At 39.8% G+C, this 11411-nt stretch overlaps 1 protein-coding gene across 1 annotated transcript; it reads right to left on the reverse strand.

Annotated features, from left to right (window-relative positions):
- Positions 1-3361: 3361 nt before the first annotated feature.
- Positions 3362-9002, reverse strand: fgf3 (fibroblast growth factor 3). Its single transcript, XM_067993547.1, has 3 exons — positions 8726-9002; positions 6677-6780; positions 3362-3694 (listed from the first exon to the last, which is right to left on the reverse strand). The coding sequence occupies exons 1-3, from the start codon at positions 9000-9002 to the stop codon at positions 3362-3364; spliced, it is 714 nt and encodes a 237-aa protein (XP_067849648.1).
- Between the last annotated feature and the right edge of the window lie 2409 nt (positions 9003-11411).

The raw sequence follows: 11411 nt of genomic DNA on the forward strand, positions 1-11411 counted from the left end.
GATATGTTTCCTTTATTGGTAAACCATTTAAACTTATCCAAAGAATATTATGTTAAAACGGCAGCTAAAATAAAAGGTCGCAGGGTACTTTGAAACTTTCCCGAAATAGAGTTTCATCTTTGATATAAAACCATTTCAGATTACATGAGATTCGTTGTCATCCTTCTTTATATGGAAAACATCAAAATATGGAAACGCAATCCGAAGTGATATTTATCAACCATTATGTTGTAAGTACATTTTACAATTATAAACACTAAGATGATGGTTCTATATCCATTCTCGCTTGTAGAAATTGCAATGACTTCCTGCAGAGAAGATAGGACATTCACATTTCAAGGGGGTTGCCTTTGGTTAGCTCTGGTAATATCAATTCATTATCCACGACAAACATACTAAATATATTTAAAACAAAACCTGCAGAAGTTATTTAATCTACACGAACAAATAGATTGTTGCACTTATAAAAATAGATTTTTTTTTAGCTTATAGTTTCCCTGTGCCATTTCACACGTTGCTCAATGCACAACATCAGTCGCAAACCTTTGGGTTCGATGGTTTGTTATATCGGTGAGACTGCTAATAATCTAAAACATCTGGGGCTCCTTGGTCAAAACGTGAGCTTGCAAATGATGTCCATATGAGAAGATAGTTGGTGTTTCATCCGGAATATAGGGGTCTCAGTACAAATTCGGATATAGGAGTCTCAGCGTGCTCCTCTTGGCAGCCCCCATACCCCTGGCAGATATATAATCCTGGAGCCTTTGGTGTATGAAATCTGAATACCAGAACGCTGTCATTTATGCATAATTTAAATACTAGTCATCTATGGTCAACAAGCAAGATCTTAGTTTGCTCGGCTATTCCCGTAGGCCACTAACGCATTCTTCCATTACCTACACAAAACCATGGATCAGAAACACACATGTACTATTTTCGACGGCTCCAGGATTATATGTGTTCATGCATGAATATTTAGTAGATATGACTTATTTCTTGCGTGTAATACATATTCAATGACACGCATTGCAAAAAATAATCCATTGGGTAGTAAACCATCAACACTCCAAGTGTTCAATATGCGCATATATGAAACTACTTTAATTAATCGAAGAGTCGGTCTATTATCAGAACACGTCGCAATGATGTTTCAAGAATGGTCGAGTAACCAACTAACAACCCGGTGGGTAGCTGACGTCGGACATAGGTTGAATTCTGGGACCCCTATGACATATTGCGAGGACCAAACATTTCAAGTTGTGTTAAAATGTAATAAATAAACCAATTTGCCTGTGACTATTTTACTACAGAAGTATTATGGAATCGCAATACCTCGTTCACATCTATAGGTATTAACTTCGCACGTAACCTTGCAAAGCGTTCTACAACCTATGTGGAAAGGTGAACAGATTCGGTGTTGGGCGGTACGATGGAAGTAGCCGCTTCTAATGGTCGGCCTTATCACTTATCATTTGAGCAAAAATAATTTGAAACACGCCTTTCGAGGCAAAGAATTATGAACAGATAACTCTAATGAAAAGAGTAGCTTTAAGAAACCCTGTCTTGAAGTTTGAGCTGTCAGCGGAGGAACTCCGAAGCTTACTACATTTGAGATCAACTTCCATCAAAACTTCATTCCAAACCAGCAAGGCAAACGAACAACTCAAATCACATTCCACGCTACAAATAAATACAAATATTATCAAATCTTAACAGTTGAAACTTCACAACTAATTACTAAAATATCACTTCTTGTCCAGACACTGTCTATGTTAATATGAAAACTTGTCCACTTTGTAAGAAGTTTCCCTGGGGTGTCGATATTGTCTCAGCTAGTTGTTGCTGCAGAAGTATCAAGTGGAATGGACATTGTGTGAAGTTTATTTTATATTCGTACCTGAGTTGATAGGGCTTGTCTCTGTATAAGCATCTACCGAGTATTAAGGGAGTTATGTCGAAACTGCGCATGAAAAACACCATGCCTGTATGTTCATCAGATTCAAAAATGTACGATTTCACACAGAATATGTAGGCCCGAAAAGAAGGCCCGAAAGTTACATCAAAGAACGTCTGCTACATTAATAGAATCATAGAATGATACAGCACAGAAGGAGGCCGTTTGGCCCATCGTGTCTGTGCCGGATCTTTGAAAGAGCTATCCAATTAATCCCATTCCTCTGCCCTTTCCCCATAGCCCTGCACATTTTTACCCTTCAAGTATTTATCCAATTCCCTTTTGAAAGTTATTATTGAATAACAATAGGTTATTTTGACAGACTAGCACTTCGCCTCTCTCAAAACTCGATTTTTTTAAAGGCTGAAAGAGGAACTGTCAGTATAGTTCAGCTCAGTAGTTCTCTGTGTGAGAGAGGTAGAGACTAGGTGAGTGTGGGAGCAGACAGGTGTATTTACTCCTAATAAAACGCACTTGTAAATGGCCCCACAATTTCATCAACTTCGTAATAATGACCAAATACTTTCTGTGCAAATAATTTAGGAATCCCCCCACCTCGATCACCGTACAGTACATTTCTAAAACAATAATTGATTGCAGATATTTTACATCAATATCGGTTTGGAAGTATCACAGATCTGATCTATTCCCGTTATAAGCAAAGCCTGATGACATTCAATAGGATTTAGTTTCGTGGACTAAAGTATGAATTGTAGTGACTCGTTCGTCCTTGTGTTACTGATGGAGAGGCTTTGGCCATCTGAACTGCATCGTGAACCATTCTTTTACATCAAAGTGCGCATGTGTACGTGTATTTAAAATAAATATGACTAAACAAATAAAGATAAGCCATGTGTACATTGTTCAGTTTGGATTCTGAACTCCGTTACATAGCTGGGTTAATTTGACATGCAACTGGTAATCCCCCTCCCCCCGCCCCTCCTTTTTAAAGATTTCTGCTTCTATCACATGTTCGCATCTTCAAATAGGCCATCAATCGTTACATGTGAGAACGGTTAAGTATAATTTAGTGCTCTTTACGAAATGAGGGAAAAAATTACGTTGCAGAGAAGTGCTATACTAATCCGTTGTATTTTCTTGTGATGGAAAACAAAAAGACATACAAAAATAGAACATGTTTAAAATATCACCGACTACAGCAAATCCCTACATAGTTCGAATAAGGCATTGGAGATGATATACATGAAATGTCCTTTTTAAAACAGCGACAAAATCGAAATAAAAACTAATTTACATATTTACATTAATTATTATATCACAGATAGTTTCAACCTGCAATGCTAAGTATATCATTCTACAAATAAATTTTGTCCTATTTAAACCGGAGAGTCCAACATTATAAAATATCTTGCTCAAAGTCTTAAGTTATTGCAGCAGTATTAATCACTATTGGGCCGGTCTCGTTTTTTCGGCCTTGCTTGAAGTTTTCAGTAGGCTCTCCCGATATTTGGAACTGGTGTGGAATAATCGGACAATTTCGTGGTCTTTGTTATCCAGCACCCTCGGCAAGAAAAGGGAGGATTTTTGAGTCCTACGGGTTTTGAAGCCTCTCCGTGGTCGGCCTTTGCCGTTGATGGACACGTACCAAAGTCTCTCCGCGCTATTTCTGCGCCTTGTCCCCGTTGGGTTTGGAATGGTCCTGTAGGATCGGGACGCGTACGTGTTATATCCCAGCTCGTGTATCCGTTCTACAAACTCACACTCCGGATTGTAGACTTCCTGCAAACGGTAGAGAAAGACATGAGACTCCACAACCATAGCCGTCAGTTTTCTAAATTATATCTAATATTTTCTCCTAAAATAATTGGATCTAATCACTTACCTATCCCGAGTCCCTCCCCTATCATTAGACTGCTTGCTAATATAAATCTATGGAAGTGAAGCCAGCCCTGCGTTGTTTGTCACCTTCCCTATATCAAGTTTGGCAATTTTACGACCTTTCTTTATCAGGACAAGGTGATGTGGTGTTATGTCATATTTGCTGTTACAGCAGGAATACTTTATGCTATTAAAATGTTGTATAGGTAACCCAACGCATCAATATGGAGTGCATATCTCCAGTGTAAAAAAAGATTGTTCAGCACACAAAATGTCACTGCTGGAAGTCAATATCGGTGACAACAATGGTAACTCGAAATTCAAAGTAAATATTTTAACCTCAATTTTGGAAACTAGGAAATTACATCTACCCTGCATAGCTTTATTTGGGAGAACTGAGAGCAACTTAAGCTACTAAACATCGATTTGGATAATACAAAGCCGTGGAGAGAGAATGTGAAAGGTAGTCAACAGTTTGCTGCCCGACTCGAGTTGTTTAAATACTTGATATGATTCTAGGGATAGTGATATCATTCCAATCGTATATCACGTCAACTTAATCAAATTCGCTAAATGTAAATGAGAACAATGTTTTAAGTGCTCGTTAGTGTCTCCTTATCTGCCTTACGAGTGCAAATCAAGTGGTCCTGAATCAAGTCCGAGTTTTAAAAGTTATCTTCATTTGTTTGTAGTGAAAATCAATTCTAATGCTGCTGAACGGATCAGCGAAGTAAATATGATGGGCGATTTCTGCAAAGCTACAGTCAGTCATTCTAATTCCGAGCAATAGATTACCATTATGGTAAAGCTGTTAGAAGCTGCGGTGCTAATTATGTACGTATAAATGACGTTGCTTCTTTTTTTAAAAAAAGTTAATAACCTCGACCTTAAAAACTATGCCTTTCTTGTTACCATGATTCCATATTAAATTAAAGTTCACTTTTCAAAAGTACTTAAAGTAAAAGTTACAAAATCAATCGGAAGTGGTGTTTAATAACCGCTTTCCCAGCAAAAAAAAATCTGCAACACATCATACGCTTTTCCAGATAATCAAACTCTGATCGGAACTACCATTTTCCTCGGATATTTGTCTGCAAGTATATCAGTCGATCAAGGATAAAATTGCATTGAATCAAACAGTGGGGCATATTGAACAAGCTGCTGCTGAGATGGTAGCAGTCTGATCAGAGATAAGAGAGTTACTGTGAGAACCCTTTCTGTGTGCAATTCCACTTTGAACAGATAAAGAGATTTGAAGCCCATGATATCAAACGATGTTCTATCTGAATAGAACATCCAGGAGAATAAAGGATCAAACAGCGACGAAGTGTGTCCACGCTTTTTAAGAAGAAGCAATACTAAATCCTGCTCGTACAGTTTGCAGAATTTGAATTCGGAGAAACAGCATAAACTACCAGCCTCGTATCAATGTTAAAACTATATTTCAAAAAGTTTTAGTGTCAACATGGTATAACTAGAAAGTGTATTTAAATGAATGCGTTGAATATATTGCACACAATTGATTTCTCACAAGGGTACACACGCTGTAAATATTCAAATCAAGCATTTGAGGTATTTGATAGCAGTACACGTCTTTGCCAAACTAGGTTCGTGTAAAACCCTAGGGCGGCGGAAGTAGCCATGATTTAGAAATCGTGTATAAATAATTGACGGTGAAATTGTTATATTCAAACTTTTGGGTAAAATGTAAAGTTTCCACAATGATTATCCACAGATTTCAAGCTGAATTACCACTTGTGCGGCCTGTGGTTTGTGTGTCGCCACATGAATCTCACGGTGGCGGCATCTATGGGAGCTCTGTGCACCCTACTTTTACCAGGGGGGCTGGTATTTGCGCCACTTTTGGCAGCGAGAAGTATTTAGTTGGCGTCATCTGTTTTCGTGTTTATTCATCAATATAACCACTGACTGGTCAGCGTGGAGAGTCTGGAAATGTATTTTTGGCTTTTGATGAAAACCAAATGTTCAAACGTTTCATCTGCATGTAAGAAGTTAATGGAGACATTTACTACTGGCATGTATGGATCATACGGTTTTACAGCTAAGTATGGTTCAATAAGACAATGGGGAGTTATTTTGCTCCTCTACCACTCTAAAAGAGAGGGCAAATGACGTAGAGAGCGATCGACACATGGGTCGCCATGGGTGTCGTCAAGACTTTTCTCAATCTTTCAGTACATCTCTTTTCTGTTCTGTGGCGTTGGGTAATATTCACGAAGCCATCACAAATGATACACATCGCTTCTACCTTCCCAAAGTCCACTTTAAATTGGTGGGATACCACCCGTGGGGGTCCCTTCATCAGGCTATCAGATAACAACCCAAGACCTCTGGGATCATCAAATAAACAAAACAGCATGATTGTTTGTACAACTTATCCGGATTTCAACCCTACAGTGAAGCGAGAAGCTAAGGAGCATGGTAGTAAAACCGTGTAGAAAAAAAAACTAGTGGGTTGATGTAGAAGGGTTGCACTGACTCTCCAACCAAGGACAAACTCCTCTCATCACTCCCACCAATAATTGTAGCTGCTGTTTCTGAGTATTACGGTATTTTTGTTACATGGCGGCAGGAATTTATCTATTAATAAATATATTTAACGAAACAAACTTAACAGCTGCACTTTGATGCATATAATAACGTTAACATCTAGAGTATTGAGTTCATGTTCTTGATATAGAATTTTAGTAACACTGATGCTTAGTATCCTATTCATTGATCGTCCTTGGGTAATCTAAACTAATATAAAGCCTTTTATATAAAGCCTGCTCTATTTTTAATATTTGAAATGGGCATGACATGAACATCCACATCATTAAAATATATCCCAATTTTAATAAGATTTTAATAAAAACAACTTACCGACGCATACAAGCGTCCTCTTTTGTTCATAGCCAAATATCTACCCGAAAACAAACCTTTAATCGCCACAACTCCCACATCAACAGCAGTTATTTCCAATATACCTGAAAAAAGAAACAGGAAATCAGTGGAGGAGGATAGCACATTGGGCAGATGCATTTCATGTATCATGGCAACCCCAACTGAGGAAGATTCGTGAAGGAATTCATGTTGAATTGGCACATTAAGGTTTAGCACGACAGTTACAATATTCTGACAAATCCTTGCCTTTAGATTAAGAAATCACAAAGAAAGTTGTTCTATTCTACGTAATGGCGATTTAAAACCAAACAAAACGTTACAACAATTCAGGGAAAATTGACTGACATTGAACTTTATAGTTCATTTAATCCAGTAACAGTCCCCCTTTACTGCGCGTCACCAGCCAAATGGAGGGACACCTAAACCTTTGACCCAATCCTATATTGCGATTTTAGTCAGTTCTTATTTCAAAATGTTTCTAACAGCTGCCAAGGAGTCTGTGTTCTTGATTTGTTTTCCCCCAGTTTCCACATCTATGAATCTTCTTATTTCTTTCATGTGTTATAATTAAAGCTATTGCTGCAATCACAGACAGTACAGGTGTGAACACTTTTAAGACGCTCTTATTTCAACCTTCTGGTACATCAGTAGTTTTCGAAATACTCCAAAAGCGGCTAACCACTTTGTATTCTAAAAATAGACTTCTGTCGGTTCCCATCTCTCGTGTGCGCCATAAATATCTTAAGTCTAACATTCTGACGTTGCCTGTTCATCTACTAATTCCAATTAATCCCAATTGAGGCCATACAGGAGTTCATTACTCTAATGGGTGTCAGAGATGCACACAGTACAAAAGGTTGGGAGAATAGTAACAATTTAAACCGCTTTGTGGTCTTAAGAAAACAAATTTGAGTCTAGCTCCTAGGATGGCGCAACGAATTAGGATTGTATCAAAGCATTTTGTCACTAAGCTTTCAGGGGAAGTGACGCGTATTAGGATAAATCCCTGCAAATGTAGCAAAGGGTCGGCTCCTCCAGAGACGGTTAAACAAAGTGACAGCTTACTGGAGTTAGCCATTGTTAGAAAAAAATCTACTTATCCCTCCAGAGTGATCCCTAACACAGGCCAAGTCTTCTTAGCAAATCACTCCGGACATGGAACCAGCTAGTGTACTCGGTCAGGGAAACGGTCGTTTGGCTTTCGAGATAACGCCGATGCCCCATTAGTAGCTAGGCCTGAAGTGTCACACTCGAGCAATTCTGTACTGGTCAGTCGTAACGACCAAAGATTTTTAAAGATCGTACACCAGTAAATGACATTACACGTTAAAATATGGCGAAGAATCGTCTTTAAGCTGAATATGGGAGGAATTAAAATACACCGAATGCCTATGAATTGATGAACAGAGGGGACCTCTATAAAATGCATGGGAATTGCTAGACGAAGAAAGACCAAATGACAATGGAGTTGTTGACTAATCATAGCAATCACACATTGAAAGGCTGTCTATAATAAAAGGTGTGAGAGCACCTCGGAAGCGAAAGTGCGGCAGTAATGCCTCTAAGATGCTCCAGAGAGGCGAACCGCTGCAATGAGCCTCTCGAATATAACCACTTATACTGCAAGGAAACGCTAGCAAAAAACATTATCCCAATTAAAATAAATTATGTTGAATAACTTCTACAAACTAGTTGCGTTAAGTGCTAAATGAAATATCTGCCCGATGCTGTATTATGTCTTTTAGTAAAATTCATATTACCATTACGGGGAAATATTTATTCAGAAATTGCATTATAGTAATCAATTTCTTATCCGGCTTTTAAATTACCCTAAGAATCGGTTCCTTGAGCACCTACGTGTATCATACAAGTGTAAATAGATTTGCCATGTCTCCAAATGTTTCAGCTGAACGCAGTTATAATGAAGAAAACGCATCCATTCTGAGCCATACCGCAGACCCGGTATTGCTCAGTCTCCCTGCTTGATGTAACGATTTAGAAAAAAAAATGGGAAGGACTCATACTCACTGAAGATGCTGTTTTTCTCCAGCGTGCCATCGATCTTCCCGTTGAGATGGATCTGCAGATGGTACTTGGTGGCACAGTAGAGCCTCCTCCGCCGCGGTGCTCCCCCGAGGTGTTCGTAGACCCCTCCGCGCCCCCCGGCATCCCTCCGCAGTCTGGACTCGCAGGCTGGGGACGGGGCGCACGGCACCTTCGGAGCCACAGTCGGCGCCCGGGGCAACGGCGACTGCTGTCTACTGAAATCCAGAAAACTCAGCAACAAACAGAAAGTTATAAACATTGTGGCATGGTCGAAACACTCTCCGGTACAATCCGATGCGGATCAAGGTCTGGATTAGTTGGGTCAAGGGGTCCCATTAAAAAACTGTTACAGGCGGGCCAACAGGTTGCGGGGCGCGCCGGTCCACTCGATGAAACATTGGTAGTTCATCTGCCTTGATCTGCAGAATCAATAGTCACTTGTCTGGGCCATCATAATCACCAAAACAGCCTGGCTTTTATGAGGGAAACGGTGCCTGCTCCCCTGTTCCTCCTGCTCTCCAAATAGCGCAGGGCAGACTGTGGCTAAAAAAGCGACTGAATTTCACTTAAGACACTATCGTGAGATTTCGTCGCAACCCCGGTGATCGACGGCGCATAGAAATAAAAGAACTTTCCTCGGAACAATAGCTGAACTCCGACCAATTGATACAAAGGAGAAGGAGGCAAGGTATCAGTCTTGTGTGAACTCACAGAGTGCGGCGTGGATAAGATTACAACATTACACACAGTGGCTTATTGCGGAAAACCGCATCACAAAGAAACCAGCAGCGCATCTGAGGGCAGATTTTCTTCAGAGCCCTTCTTAAAAGTCCAAAAGAACCAATTATACATATGAAAAAATATACACTGAAGGGTTGGAGTGAATATTCCCCAGGGCACGCCAGAGCTCCCAGCTACTATCAATACAAACTAACAATACGTGACAACTTGGATGACTGATGCTAAAATGAAGCAACTTAGAAAAAAAGTCTCTTTAAAAAGATGCACACAAAAAGCTGCATACGAAAAGAATCTCCAACGTTGCAGATTGTGGAAAAAAACTACTTTTACTGCAAGACTGCTTGTTCATACTTCGTAAAGTTTAACGCAAGTTTTTACAAAAATTAACACCTTTTACAGTTTTCTTATACGCTAGACCCCCACGTGCAGAACATTAATTGTAGTGTTTCACTATCAATGTAATGCCCCAAATATTTCCCCCCCCCCCTCCCCGTACTCGGAGGTGGTTATTTTAATCTTTTTTCAGTCAATTAGAAGCTATCCTGAAGCAGCAAGCTAAATTAACCGAAGATCCACTACAATCACGGGAATACTAATGCAGGATAATCCTACTATAACCGATGTGCTGCTCTTTCACTTACTAACTGCCAGTGAGCGGACTTACAGCAACACTGCATTGTTTCTGCACTTATTTAAAGCTGTTCATTTTTTTAAAATCTCACTGGGGAACAGCAAGCACTCGAACTGATAACTCCTATTATTTCCCGCAGCTGATCTGGGACAAAATTACTTGCAGAGAGATACCGAGTAAAGAAAGCTACCTCTGAATAATGTCCAGACATTTAGTTCAAACTGTAAGATGTTCATTAGCACATCTCGATTTCAGGACAATCGATTAGGCAGCGCTCTCCAATGTTCAGTGAAAGTGATGCACTCATTTATACCTCGGGTGGGAACGTGAATTTTGAAGACAATAATGCCTATTCTAAGTTTTTAAAAAAATCCATAACCATATTCCAAATCTACTCCCTCCTGAGCCACCCGCTTTAGTGACACGGTGCTATTTCTAACAGCATCCCTCCACAGATATCACTTGGCGAGATTCCCTTACACATTAAAGGTGAACTGGGAAAGAGAGGAGCTTTTACTGGCCACGAAGTAACGACGGAGCAAGACCTTTTTGAGTGAATGGCAATCTGGAGAGCTGCCGAGGTGATCGTCTCTTGCAGAATCCTTATACCTTACAAGAATTGCCCAAAATGTCACCTGTGCATTTCATCATTTAGGCATCTAGAATATGTAGGAAGTTTGAATGTACCCAGGTTAAGGAGCTTGCTACTGTCAGTGTCACAACCTGAACCGGCATGTAATCAATTAAAAAAAATCTAGTTAACATTTGTTTCCAATAACATCATATGTCTCCAATCAGACAGCGCAACAGCAAAATCCAATCGTTGTTTAATGTTGCAATAAAGATGTACGTGTCTAAACTAATCCCTTTTTAATACTAAATGCTAATCAATAGGCTACCCAGTGGGTAGAACAGCAACACGCAAATGACCTTTGCCAAAATTGCTTCCATCCCGGCTGCATTATGGTTACCATTTCCATAATGGGTACCATCGACTACAAATCCCCCCGCCCTCGGCAGCTGCCAACACACGGAGAATGGACTGTGAGTTCAGCTCACCGAGAGATAGCAAGGAATTCCACCGCCACCCACCTCCCCTCCATACCAATTATGCCCATCCAGCAGATTTATATCTTATTTAAATTTGGACCCCCAAAAAAAGCTGAAAATTAAACTTTTTAAAACATCTCTCGTTGTACATTTATAACATCAAGTGGTTCTTTCAGTCAGACATCGACACAGTCAAATGGAAGCTCGGTGACGTATATTATAAGTTGTCTGGTGACCATTTTTTTT

This window comes from Heptranchias perlo, chromosome 12 (assembly GCF_035084215.1).
Source record: "Heptranchias perlo isolate sHepPer1 chromosome 12, sHepPer1.hap1, whole genome shotgun sequence".
NCBI classification, from domain to species: Eukaryota; Metazoa; Chordata; class Chondrichthyes; order Hexanchiformes; family Hexanchidae; genus Heptranchias; species Heptranchias perlo.

What these genes read in the sequence shown, in the direction of transcription:
- fgf3 (XM_067993547.1), bottom strand. Translation starts at nt 9,002, where the DNA reads ATGTTTATAACTTTCTGTTTGTTGCTGAGTTTTCTGGATTTCAGTAGA. An exon ending in GGAGAAAAACAGCATCTTCA is followed by an intron (nt 6,781 to 8,725) that starts GTGAGTATGAGT and finishes TTCTTTTTTCAG; the next exon opens with GTATATTGGAAATAACTGCT. An exon ending in GAGGACGCTTGTATGCGTCG is followed by an intron (nt 3,695 to 6,676) that starts GTAAGTTGTTTT and finishes TACCGTTTGCAG; the next exon opens with GAAGTCTACAATCCGGAGTG.